Source organism: Amphiura filiformis, chromosome 3 (genome assembly GCF_039555335.1).
Source record: "Amphiura filiformis chromosome 3, Afil_fr2py, whole genome shotgun sequence".
Taxonomy (NCBI): Eukaryota; Metazoa; Echinodermata; class Ophiuroidea; order Amphilepidida; family Amphiuridae; genus Amphiura; species Amphiura filiformis.
The window spans coordinates 49873781-49889024 of record NC_092630.1 but is presented as its reverse complement, the minus strand read 5'-3'; the positions used below and the strand labels follow the sequence as shown (position 1 = coordinate 49889024).

General features: G+C 34.9%; 1 protein-coding gene across 1 annotated transcript in view; it reads right to left on the bottom strand.

Moving 5' to 3' along the window:
* LOC140147303 (calcium/calmodulin-dependent protein kinase type 1-like) overlaps window positions 1-15244 on the bottom strand; it is a 169088-nt gene that overhangs the window by 111494 nt on the left and 42350 nt on the right. The window contains 1 exon segment of the mRNA XM_072169081.1: window positions 14056-14130. Within this exon segment, the coding sequence (XP_072025182.1) occupies window positions 14056-14130 (75 nt within the window).

Here is a 15244-nt window from a genome sequence, read left to right as displayed (position 1 = left end):
TGCGTTTGTCTGTAACCTGATCTGGACCTGCCAATCCAAGTAGCAGCATCATAATCACTTGCCGGTACAAGTTCACATGTATGCTCAGATCAGCATCAGAGACATGTTGTAACTAGTCATTCCACATTTCTTTTTAATATCTTATTCATCCATTTAAAACCTAACAATATCAATGTAAATGTATTGGCTGTCTTTTCTAAATCTTAGTGCATCAAATCATAGAGAAAGAGGATACGGAGAGATAGAGAGAGGAGAGAAAGAGAGCTGTCTCCAGTTATTAAAACTATGGTAGGATTCATAGTCATGGTATTCACACAATACAATGTAACAGCCATTACATTTCTGAGCTCCAAATGAAAGCTTAATTAATATATGTTATGCCAAAGGGATAACTTTCATAATACTTTCTGTTGAGTATGTCTGCTGAAGCCATTGTGGATTGGCATATATAGCTATAGGTCCATATATGTTTATCTGAAATAATATCCAATGCCAAACATCTAACTTTACAGCAGCAGTCTGTCAACGCATATAAAATCTTACAATAGTGAAATCTGTAGGTTAATTACTACACCATTTCAACATTATGATAGTGATGCAAAGGTTTATGCCTCCTTAGCAAGGAAAAACAAAGTCTCATATTTATCCTGCATTGATATGTATTTAACAATTTGATACTACAATATTTCTATCTGAATGATATAGAGACAAAGGTCATAACCCCAGAACACCTCTATGATGAGATGCATTGATGATAGCTACAGATGTAGGTAGTTCCCATATTGGCCTCTTGTATGCTATGAGTCAACTGGTACACGAAACCATCATATCATGTGTGAAAGGTCACATGTAGTGTAATGATAGCAAAGATCTTACATTGGAAGTCACTGAACTTCATTGCAATGGAGAATGGCAATGATAGAATATTGGCAATAAGACTGTGGCTCATGAATACCAATTTTTTTAAATGTCTGAGACAAATCTATCACTGTATGCTCCTCAAAATGATACACTAATGGTATCATCCAACATGTCCGAATGGGGGTGAGAACAATATTGAAGTCTAGTGGGAAAAGTGCCCACAAGTAACAAAGGAAGTCCCCCATCTTTGAATGCAAGTCTTTGCAGGTGGCATATGGGGAGCAAACTGGATTGTTTCCTCATACAAAGACCCATTAAACATACTAATCTACAGCCACATTTAAAATAAATAGCTTGGAAGGAAAAAACCTCCTATGTAATTTGACCTTGAAATGCATAAACCTGCTGTTCATTTTCCATAACAGTAACCAGATAACCTGTGCAGTGATTATGTCATTTTGCAAGGTACCTCAAAAGACTTGCATACATCTTCTTTATACTTCTTTATACATCATCCTCATCATTTCTGCCAACTTCATTTGACCACACATTTAAGCAGCTTTATCCCTGTTACCAAATATGCACATAGCATGTTTTTGCATTTCAGAGGTCAAATTACATGAGGGTTTTCCTGCTCAGTGACATTCATTTTTTATCCAATGAATAGAAATATACCTATTAGGTATTTATTAAATTGAAATGAATCTTCAAAGTCAGTGACATTGCATCGATATTACATTTGCATATTTGTATCAGTCATTTTTGCGATATCCATGATAATCATCTCGCCCCTACATTCAATATGATACTAATTTGATATCAAAACATCAAATGTAAGTTTCTGAAGCATACATAGAGTAGCTAGCAAATTCTAAAGATATAAAAAAAATGCAAAGCTCAAAAATAATACAAAATAACTTAAGAAAATGTAAAGGAAAATGTCCTTTCTCCTGGTATTGAATTCAAGTTAGACCAGGTCTAACTTTAGACCCAGTTTAACTCATTTGTGCATACAGACCTAAGTGTCTGTTTTTCTATAGAAATATTACCAAAGTTTCCAACAAAGATTCATTTACCATGATTACATCCAAAATTGTATGCATGTGTTTTGTCTAGATCACATCCATTCGCTGTCATTTTTATATTTATAAATACACACTACATTCAAACAATACTAAATGACGTCTGATGCACGCATTGCACTTATATGTTCACAATAATTTTAGCAAGTACATTAATTTTTTTGATCACGTTCTTGGGTTGGGCTTCCGTTGTAATTGCATTTTACATTGACAATGTGAAATATCTCTTTGTTTGCTAATGCATGTTCATCAAAAGAAAAATCTGCATGACTGGTTTATTTCATTGCAACATTTTTATGCTATAAAATCAATTACTTTTATTTTCTGCTTTTGCATGCATAGCACAAACACTTTGGGAAACACTTAAACTGACTTGCAATCAGATTCAATCTTAAATTTGATAAATAATTGAAATTGTCATCGTAAGATAGAATAAATGCACTTTCTTTTATTACTTTTATTATTTTCACAATCCTGTACTATATAGGTACAGTATAGAGGCATTTAAACGTCTTGCGCAAGACCCAGATGACATTGTTTAAAAGGTAAATCACAGTGTGACATGGCCTCGTCATGCTGTTACCAAAAGCACCATGTAAATCTATGTATGATGTCATGCCTAGACTCATACACTATATACATGAACACCACCTCATTGCTGCGTTAATTTAATACGCCTAGTCCTGCTGTGCCTAAAATGGCTAAACAGCAGCGATTTAGCGCTTAGCAATTCCTAGGTGTTTACAAAATTTACAGCTGGTCTTGTCATCGATATTACTACATGTACGTGAAAATATTGTTATTAAGTTAATTAGCCGTACAAAAAAATGTCAGATTTTTATTTTGTTTCTCTTATCAACTTCACTGGTGGTGTTTCTGAAGGTCTATGGTTAGATCATCATAGAAACCTGAATGTAATTCTAAAAAGATATTTCTTTGAGCAAAAACAAATGGATTTAACTTTGAGAACACAATGCAAGGTTTTTAGAATGCAAGGTAAATTTCACTTGGTTTCTGTAATTCTTTTTAACTTAAGGGCTGGGGTATGAACGTTTGGACAGTATTTATTTTGGGACATTAGAGCACATCAGACATATCGAATTGCATTCTGAATACGAAGTATGTCATTCTAATATCAAATAATTTTGATTTTTTGAAATTCGCAATTTAATACACATTTTATGGCAAATCATTAAAATTGATATTTTTGATATTTAACAGTACTTGAAGTAAACTTTATAAATCTGATGATTTATACTTAAAGTGTATGTAGGTGGGATGAAAAGCCGACATCAATTGAAAATTTTGACCTTTCGTATTGAAGATATGGATTTTTTTTCCCAAAACACCAAAAAAAAATTAGGTCTTTTTGGGAAAAAAATCCATATCTTCAATCTTAAAGGTCAAAATTTTCAATTGACCGTCCGCTTTTCTTCCCTGCTTCATACACTTTAAGAATATATCATTAGATTTATATAATTTACTTGAGGACTGTTATATATCAAAATTTGAAAAATATCAAATTTTTATAATTTGTCATAAAATTTGTATTATATTGTGATTTTCAAAAATGAAAATTATTTGATATCAGAAAGACATATGCTTCGTATTCAAAATGCAATTCGATAGGTCTGAGGTGCTCTCATGTCCCACAAAAAATACTGTCGAAACGCAATAAACGCTCATTTTGGACCCCTTAATGGACATAACCTAAAGTACCACACACCAAATAAATTTGGTACTGTCAAGACATCAGGTTCATCACATAGTGATGGATGCTGAAATTTCACCAAAAATTGTTTTCACACAGTGATATGGATAACTTTGGCAATCTATTACATACGTGGAAACAACTTTTAACATTCTATTTTTAAAAGACACATGAAGTGCTGAACAATAATGGCAAGTTTATTATCAATGCCCAAAGCAATTCACCTACTCAAGGTTTTTCTGATGTTCATTTCTTGAATCCCTTGATCAAAATGCGCTAGCCATCCAGTCACTATATGATACAGCCCAATGTTCACATCTGTCACTATGTGATACACCCCTGTCACTATGTGATACACCAGACCAATTGTGCACTTGGCAAAATTGTTTCATTAGACTTCTTATTTTCTGTGTCACACAACTCCTCAAGTATAAGGTACATATACAAAATTATGATGGATATAAAATGTATGATGAAATAAGCAAATAGTCTACGAGAATATTTAGTTTAATATTAATTATTATATTTAATATTTCTAGTTATGAGCATATTTTTGATTTGAGACTTGCACCTTTAACTGATGAAATTCAAAAGTACACGAGGAAGGTCAATTGCCTTGATTTAGGTAAAAAGGTCACAGAATGAAATGATCAAGTGATGATAACAAATACAAATAAATATATCTAGCGTTTCAAATAACAGTCATAGCGGGCATTGGACAGGTGTTGTGTATACCATACGCTATTAATTATCACACCGCTATGATGAGCAAGTACCACCCTGGTATCATAAAGAGATACTTCACCCATTTCATTAATCATTCCAGAAAAAATTCTTTCTATCTGGCTTGTCATTGCTAGGTGTGAAGTGACTTTGAATATGCATTGAGAAGTGAACCATATGCTTTGCTGATCATTTCACCTGCCGATAGCATGAAGGATTTATAAAGCAATTGTTGTTAATACTGGCTAAATTGGAATAATTAGGCCATCTTGATTAAATTGAGAGTCTCAAAGCTGCCGTGCATGGTACTTAAATTGTACGTGTAGCCCTCTTTGAAAATCAAGAAATGTTTTCCTTTATATATATTTTTTAAGGTGAAAATAAAACTCAAAATTCCTATTTGATTTCAAGTTTTGAAGTTTTCAACACAGAGAAGAGTTATTTTGTGACAATGACTTTATTTGTCTGCTGCTCCAACATTTGCAACAGACACTGGATACTTTCTGCACAAAATGATTGTCCCAAATTATGCTTGTACATATGATATACTGATGGCCTTATCACATTATGATTTTAACAACTTTTCAATTGTTACATTTATCAACATATTTCTTGTTCTGTCATCTATTCTGGGCTATTAACCAAAAGAGTTCAACTTTGTTACCTTGTGGCAATTTGAATGTGTGACACCATTCAGAATGTTTGCAGCATCTGAGCAAAGACACTCATTGATCGGAGGTTGCAGCAACATGCTCTCCTGTATTTTCACAGGCTTCACTACTTATGTCTTGACCCAGATAACACCTGTCTTATTAGCCCTATTGCCCCAGTTGCTTTTTGGTGAGGGGAAGGAAAGAATGAAGGAAGAAAGAAAGAAGAAGATAGTGAGGTTTTGAACCCAAGACCCCTCAGGTGCCATGCCCGTGCACAGGCCTACTTTGCCACAGGGTCGGCCAAGCTTTCCGTGTTATTAGGGTGGGCAGATAGGTCCAGGGAATGACATAGGCATGATCTTTCATACAATCACCCAATCATTTAATATGGGCACCAAAAGGCAAATAAATTTTCCTTTGTCCATTTTAGCTGAAGCATTTCACACCCATCATCACCTATATACATATGATCTAAGCATCATCCCACAATTCTCAAGATGTAGGCTCCCGAGTAAAACATCAAGTGCTTATATCAATTTGCCATCTGGTGTCAAGAAATCTCTGGAGTCAACCACCCTGGTATACAACACACATAATTCATGAGCAAGATTTGTTAACATAATTGAGCTGCAATATTGCTTTATCTGTCTACAACACCTCCAAGTAAGAAAAAATATAAAGTTTATCGAAGAAGATTGTGTGATAGGTTTTACACTTGCATTTTTTTTTCAAAACAAGCCTACAAAAGAAATAAAAATAGATATTGCTCATTTTGCATTGCCTATTTTTCCACTAAACAATTGCATACCACTTAGGGTTTCCTCATTTTCGTCAAAGAGATGAACCTTTTATTTGGCATAAGCAATATTTTGTATTACACAATAATTATACCAGCTTGAATCTGATCCAGCTTGCAACATTTTTAATTAGGCTATATACAGATGTTGATTCTTTAATATTGAAGAGCAATTGTGTTACCGGAGCATGGTGGACTAACAGTTAAGGATGTTCAACTCATGCCAGTGAGGTTGTGGGTTCGAACCCTGTCACTTTTGGCAAGACACTTTATCTTGCTTGGCCCACTCTATCCAGGAGTAAAATGGGGAACTGTTGAGGAATATTCATCCCAGGGCTGCTAACAATTTGTTGGCTGCCAAATGGTGTGATACTTCCTAATGGTAGTGGAATAGATAGAGAGATAGTGATTTATCGTTATTGAGGATAAAAACAGCTTTAGTGACAAGCACTCTTTTCCAAGCATTCCCTTATATAAAGTATATATATAAACATCATAAATATTTCAAATTTACACAAATCAAAAAACAAAATTTAACCCAACTTGAGCAACTTGAAACCAAAAACAACAAAAGCTATGTGATAATAATGAAAATTTATTAAAAATACTATGAATATATAAGTATAAACTTTTTTACACAGGATGTTGGTAAACCTTTGATTTGATTTGAAAAAAAATGTAAAGCATTCTATAATTCATTTATTTATTTTATGACTATATGAACCACATGATAGTAAAAACAATTTCACTATTAATCTGAAAAAATTCAGTAGGATGTGTATAACCTTACATTTACATAGTGTTAGCAGTCTGCAATCTTGTCATTAAAGTGCTTCTAACTTGAGGTGATCCCTACCCTTTAAGTATGTAATTTATCTCAGAGTCGCTGCAGGTGATTGCTGTATTGGCTTATAGCCTACTGAGTGGGCTGTCTGATCAAAAAGCACATTGTTCACAATATGCACTGCCATTAAGTAAAATGAGTTTTGATGTAATGATATCAATTTTAAGATACGGCCAAACGAAGCATGCAGGTTCTTTTGTTTTTCAATGGTTTACAGGACACTAAACCTGGTAACATCCCATTAACTGTTGATTCATTTTGATGTAGTTTCAAGCAAAGTGAAGTGTTAGGAATATATGAATTAATAAGGAAAAAATCCACGGATAGAATATGGCCGACACTCAACTCATTCTGCTTGACGCCATTATATATGCCGTATAATGCTCACCTCCTCAGCTCAGGTAACTAAAATAATATCAGTGTTACTTATTTGCCTTACTTTTGCTTTCTATATATAAAAATAGACTCGATGTAGCTTGTCAAAACAAATTTTAAAACATGCTTGTTTTCAAAAACAACTTAGAAGCTAAAGAAAAAGAGGTTGTTTCTGGTCTGACATGACGTTGAAAATGCCATGTGGTATGCAGATTTTTCCCCTGAATAGGTCTTTTGGGTATATTGCAACCATAAATGAAGTTCTAGTATAGTATGCTCCAAGACATGAAATACTATCTGGGAAGAAGACCTTCATCATACATGTATAATAATTATATTGTATATGCTTTTGATACACAATTTCATTTATCGGAAATCATATTAAGTATATATCAAGAACACACTTTATACTGTACTAATGTACTAACTGTACAACTCTATGAACACGAGTAGCTGACCAAAAACAAGCCTTTTTTCTTTGGCCTGATATATTTACCTATGACTGAAATAGCTAAATGATCTTGAAGATAAATGTTTGATTTTCAAAAGTCTCATGATAATATATCCCCTGCTTCTGATCATGATGATGTGGAATACTCCATCATGTACATAATTATAACCCACAACACACACCCCCATGCACAACCCCCCGCACATACACACATAGAACTATGTATACAATTGTAACAAAGGAGAACTTTCAATAACCAAGACTGCAGAACCGTACAGGGGTTGGCTTATTCTCAGTGTCATATTGGTTCCATCTTCACATCATATGGTTTGTATTGACGACGGCATGAATATTTTGAACTCAGTTTGGGCATAGATTATGGTTTGGGCTAGGTGTTAAACAGGCATTATAATATTAGTGGCATATTGAACCACTTTGGTGAGACACTGACACAAAAGCCTATGGGTGATATATGACATGAAGCAAGTATCCACTTCAAGAGCTCAGGCACATAATTATTACATGGTATGTGCTGCCTTACGTTATATTTTTTAAGCAATATCAAAATTTACAAGAGAGTTTTATGTTTTTGTACATCTTTCTTTTTTAATTTAAGCTTTTATTACTCCATTGGCGATGGCCCTAATTTGTGCCCTACCCCAATTAGTAATTGACAAAGGCATATAATAATATAAGATAACAATTAGTTTAACATTGTCATTGGGCAGGAAAAACCTGTGTCATTGGCCCCTGAACATGTTTAAAGTAAAACCTCCCATGTAACTGGTTGGAAGTTTTGTTTTAAACATGTTCAGGGGCCACAAACATATAGGAGGTTTTTCCTGCCCAATAAAAATATAAAAATGCACAAGGCAGCCTTTGGTTACATCTAAGTATTCAATCTGACTAGGTTAGACTATTCTCTCCATTCTTAATGCACTGTATCTAGGGAAGTCATCATGTAGTCTGCATGTAAATTGTAAATAGGTCTCAGAGGAAAGCATTACATCGTTTCTATCGCGAATATAAATACCTTGAACTAGATTGAGCCAGTCAGCCATCTTGTTCTACAATATTATAACTCATACAGGTGCAATAACATCTAATACTACGTTTCCTTGTGATATTTCTCTATCACTAGGATCCACAACATTCTCATCTATCAGGGCACAGTTCTTTAATCCCAGTACATTTGTACATTCATTGAATGACCTAATAAAATTTGGGTACAAAAACTCATACTCTGCAACTTGAAGTCAAATTTTGCACTATGATTGTTTAATTGAAGTTATTGAACTATGCCATTGGGATGAGGCAATTGTGGTCCATGCGTGTTCAGGTAACCAATGTTCAATGCAATCTGACAAATGTGTGCCAACAAATATCCTGTATGCGTGAGTAAAGATTTGTCGGCTGATTTGGGGGAGAATTCTACACTGTTGTGTATGTGGAGGAATGCAAATGACATTTATGTCTACATCTCTGTTGTAAAGACATAATAAGCAACATGAGTAAATCACTGCAAGGCTTTTTTCTCTCTCATTCATAGCGACATAATGCTTTCTATAGTTGTATCCAAATAATATATTAGTGATCATGGTCATGTTACATGTAGATACATGAAGATATCATTTTATTACAAGTTAATCTGCACAATGTAAAATTCTGATAGTTTCCATATGCATTGCAAGAAATAATGTTACCAAATCGATTTCATCAAAATGGTGTTCATAGCAGTGTTGGACAGGGTATAGATTACTTTAATGTCATCCATAGCTAAGTTCACACATAACACACTTGTGGCATTTTACTTTCATTTGCTTTTCTCTCATTGCATGGTGAAAATTGATCTTCAAAAAGGTCAAGTTTCTAACTGCCATTAAATATTTACCCAACAATTACATATTTGTATTGCATAAAAATCCCTTCAATGCATTCCTGAAATGCAAGGACCAAAGCACCCCAACATATTGAGCCTTGAGTGCTTCGCTTACAATGCAAGCTTTCATTGCGATAAATCCAAGATAATTGGGAGCATAAATGGAAGTAATTTGCGAAGATATTTTATGGTCATTTCATTTTACTTGTTATTACTTTTTGTATTTATTAATGAATCTACTTAATTATTTATTATTTTCTTCTTTGAAATTCACAAATTAAGGTGAGTGGGATTTGACAGAGCCATGTTCTTCCAGCTTTAGCCACTTAACTAAACTAAAAAACTGCAGCCTAGCCTACTTCAAACACTGAACTAATTGGGTCTGGGAAGCCAATTTTTAATCTCATTTATATAAGGTAAAGTTAAATCGAATTCTGCAAATAAAATTTGCAACTTACATGCGACAGTTGCGTCCGGTAACTCCGAACTTCATCAGGCATCTGATTGGTCACGTGACAAACGACGGGGACAAGCAGAGTAATTTGGTTTATGGCATAACCTGTGCAGCTACTGACTGTAGTGAAGCCTACGTAGGAGAGACCAAACAGTCTCTCAGGGCTAGGATAAACCAACATCGGAGACCTAGTTCCAGCGAAGCTCAGAACTCTGCAGTTTTCAATCACTGCAAAACAACGGAACACTTCTTTAAGCCAGAGGAGGTTGTGATCCTCGACAAAGAAGAAAAGTGGTTCGAGCGGGGTGTCAGGGAAGCCATTTGGGAGAGAGTGGAGCAGCCAGCCATCAACAAAAAGGGGACTCCGCTTTCAACTGCCGCACGCTTGGGACCAGGCTTTGCAGGATCTTCCCCGTCATTTGTCACGTGACCAATCAGATGCCTGATGAAGTTCGGAGTTACCGGACGCAACTGTCGCATGTAAGTTGCAAATTTTATTTCCAGAATTCGATTTAACTTTACCTTATATGTTGTTTACTGGATGACTAATTTACACCAAAATCTCATTTATGTTTCCATAGGTCTTGTAGTTCTTGAGTTAAGGCCAATAATATATCAAAAAAAAGTTTTAACATTTTCCCCTCCTGAAAAAAATCATGCACATGGGGTGGAAATGACAACAGCCTTAGGATATCCTTTATAGAACCATAACCATTCCTCTTGTGTGTCAGCTTTACTTGTCTCAATATTTGAGTGCAAACAGTACGCTCCCCTCCAACCTGCCTTGATATTTTTACTTATATTTTACTTCAAAACTGGAATTATAAAACTGTCAATTTTTTAAACACTGAAGAAAAACAAATATTTTCCATAACAATCTCTGATATTGCCGAAATAAAAAGTAATCCCCTAAACTCATTGCATCAAAGTGCATATGAACCACTTATTTATCAGGTAATACATTGGCATACAACAGAACAATCACAGCTACAGCATCACAGTCAATAGTACATAATTTGACATTTTCAAAATTGCTTTTGCTATTGTATTTGACACAACATTCTCTGGTGGTCTCTATGGATATATTGCTTGTCTATATTCAATGTCACTTAATCAAAATTACATTGCAAATCATCATTATGATGTTGACATCTTCCATCTTTCACCCAATGGAATGATGGTTATCATTTTTCCTAACCAACATGTAATGGCTTGTATTGTGAGTTTTAAAGCTATACACTTGCTTGCAGAGAACATCACTTGTTTAACTTTTTAACGCATACAATGTAAACAAGTGGAATTCTGATTAGTTGACTGAATCACATGAAAAGCTATAAACGACAAACCTCATTTTGCTAACCAAGATGCGCAGCATGCATCATGCGAGGCTGGTGCAACCGTGGTGGCTCATTTCTTTTTACCAGGGCTGCAAAGTCAAGGGGGGGGCAAAATTTTGAAATCGTCCTTATGGCCCGCTACTAAAATGACTTTACCAGCGTACAAATGCACCCACATGAAAAAAAAGGAAATATTCACACTAAAATGAATCCCAATTACAACAATTTTGGCCTCAAACCAGACCAAATGATGATGCACATTACAACTTTTGGTCCATTTTGTCCTGGTATTTGAAGCCAAGGGGTGCAACTTACTAACCTCCCCCTAGGTTGGTAAGCCTCTGCATTTTATGTGATAAACATGGCATGTTCATCAATCAGTGCAAGACAGCTCCATGTTTCTCTGCCACCTACTTCAAGTCATACAATGATCCTATCCATTGACTTTTAAAGGTATCTTATACAGACTATACCATTTGTCACAATGATTTGGCACCGTGGCAGTATTAAGATCAAGACATTGAGGTAGCTGTTTCGCTCCTCCATCTATGTAAGAGGGGGGGTGTATGTGCGTTTGTAAATGCCGGCAAATGAGGACCTGTACCATAACACACCCTACACAAATGAGGATGTACACCTAATCGAGGACATCCTCGGTTGAACTGACCTTACCAGGAGATCTCAAATAGCATAAAAACACATTTAAAACAGGTCCTCTGTTGGGGGGTCTATGAGGTCCACAGTATGTCGATTAATTGCTGATGTGTGCGTCCTCGGTTAGATAGGATTTAGCAAAAGAGAGGAAAGTTAAAAGTCAAGGTCCTCGTTTGACGGCATTTACAGACAGGGGTGTGTTTACGCTAAATGTATAAGGATTGACTCGGGCAGTACATAAGACAGGTCAAGGTATAACAAGCTACACGATAAATTTTTCATTGCAATTTCACTTGCTGTTCCTGAAATAGGATTAAATTGTGAAGCAAAAAATAATACAATACAATTCTTTTTGTCATAACTCAAAATTGATTTTATATGACCGACTACTCATTTTACCTGATGCCATCAAACATTGTTTTAGCCTTATCCTATTACACATAATTACAGACAAATGTGCTATGCTCTAGTTATATTCTTGAGACTGACCACAATATGGCATGCATCATTTCCTTGAAATTGTATCCCTCTATCAACTCATGTGAAAATACAAATACCAAGAATCAATCTAACTCATCTGAAGCATATTGGACTTCAAATATGCTCAGACAGATGTTGACAACATATTGGGCTATTTCAGTTGAAGTCCGCACACCACTTAAAGAAGATACGAGCTTAATCCATCACACAGGGAGTATGCATTTCAAGTGGAGTTACCTGAATGGGTGGCTCCATTTGAAATCTACACTCCCTGTGTGGGAGATTAAGATCCATGTCTTGCAAATGAATTTCAACGGGAATAGCCCAGTACATGACAAGATAACTCAATAGTATCTTGACCATAAAGCTGGGCAATTTTGTCTAAATTAATCATAATGTGTGTCCCTTTCTCACCAGTGGCTATTAAAACTTGCAGTGTAATGACACCATTGAACGTGTCTTGAACAAGCTGAAGGCAATTTGTGTGTTGTTATCATCCAACCTGGCCTGATAAAACCATCTATCCATCTTAAACTTATTACGTGCACATCCCATGAAGACTTATTATTGAAGATGACGTGACTGATAGACTTCAGGTCAGTACGTACGCATTTTTCTCAGAATTTTGATGGCCATTTGGTCAATTAGCTTATGATTGAAATGATACGGTAGTATCCAGCAATCACCTTGATCCGTCTTTAACATGCTATCAATTATCATACTTCCATATACGATGTTTAATTTTGAAAACAATATTGAATTGACTTAAATTCATTGATTCCTATAAACTCCATAATAGTTTCAGATTTCATTTGATTCGGACAATGAATTTGTAAGTTATGTATAATTACATTTTTCATTTTTGCAAGTACCTTTCTTGAAATAGGACTTGCATTCTGAAATACCATGCAATTTTTCGTCTTGACGAGGCAGTGATGTCAACACATTGAGGCAGTTGTTTCATGCTTGCATCTATGCGGCATCAGGGTGTTCGTGTGTACGCCTGTGACTTGTGATTTGAAGCTGCGCCCAATGAAATGTGCACTGACATCACTACTTCGCCATGGTGAAAAATGGTATAGGAAATGAAGCACTAAGTTTGTTGCACAGAGTATGTCATTAGCGATCAAGCAAAACACACTTAATAAAGGTAGGTGGGTGGACTGATAACCGACTTCACTGTCATCCTTCAACACCCACATAGACACATATTACCAGGTAGTCTAATATTATCTACACAAATATTAATTCCAAATTCAATTCCTTTCTTTGTCACAAATGAGTTAGGCTGTTGAATATATTTTCTTAATTTTTTCCTCACAGGTAAAACAGCAAAGTTTCTTGACGATGTTCGACATATCTGCTTCAAATATCCAATGTGGTTTAATCACAGGTGATATGATCAAGCAAAATAAAATAAAAAGTTTGGGTGAGATAAATAGGGCTTGAGGTAGGCCTCCAACTTTGTTCCTTTTTTTTTTTCTTTCTTCTTCCTTTTCTTCTTTTTCTGTTCTTTCCTATTTTTTATTGGTTCGGGTTTGGGGATTTTTTGTTTTGTATTTTTGTTTTGTTTTTCAGAAACATGACAATGCATTTATCTGAGTAAAGGAACTATAAATCCATTGTTTATTAGTTTTCAACAAAATAAAAAACATAAGATGAAAAAATAGTGAATAGAAATCAATTTTCTTCGCTTGTTAAACAATTTATTTTGCTTGAACACACCACATAATTGGGTATTTAAATTGTACTTACAGGTCCATTACCAGGTACACATGTGATTTGTTGTCATAAATCTCTCGCAACTCCACTATATTTGGATGCTTGATCCTGAAAAAACAAAAAAATACAGAGAAATATCACTTGTTAATTTGTCCAATGTAACAATAACGGGCGTATTCCATATAAGAAGAAACTAAACATAGACCAAAACAGTTTGCTTTTGGGAACATAAAATGTAGATTACTATAACAAAACAAAATATATCGTCCTATGACGTCTGTGCAGATATTTTGCTTGTGGCATGTTTCACATACATTGCCACAGACAACCAACAAAATACATCTGTTGTAACTAAAACACATCAAATACATTATTTACAATAATAATAATCATGTTGTATACAGGCCAAATTGTTATTACAATTCTACTCTTACTTAAATGTAACTCAACAATAGCAGTACATGAGGCTGACATCAATAAGTTTTGATTTTTTATCAAATACATTACTCAAGGACGAAACTATTCAATTTGTAAGAATGAGGTCAGATGAACTTCTTTACTCTTATCAAACCATAGTATAGTTTCCAAAAGAGAAAACAATTTTCACAAAAAAATCACCATAGATACATATATTTTGTGCAATATTCCAATGAAGCAAATATCAATAAATTTCAAATGGAAAGCAATCAACCTCTGGCACCAAAATGCTTGTTGCTCGACATTGTTATATAAGTATCTCAATTTTGTTAATTGCAGACAAGAGCATGAATGCCTTGTGTTGGGTCATGTGTCACATATCTTTTAAAAAGAAAAGGAAAAACAACAGACATGTCTCCTGCAATTAAAAGTGAAATAACAGTCTACCTTGTCAACATTCATTATAAACTACATGTAGAAGAAGTATTTTACACATTACCCTGATAGAAGCCCATGAGTAATTAGCTATCTACTGAAGATAGTAACAACTATTGGGCAATCCCAGGTGAAATTCATACACCCGCTGTGGAAGACATGACCTTAATCGCCCACAGAAGGGATGTAAATTTCAAATGGAGTCACCCATTCAGGTAAACCCCATTTGAAATTCATATTCCCTGTGTGGGAGATTAAGGTCATGTCTTCCATAGGTGTATGGATTTCAACTGGAATAGCCCATAGCATTAATCACTGTTTTTTCTAAATGAAACATGAACCAAACAAGCAGGTAGCAAGGACACCCGTT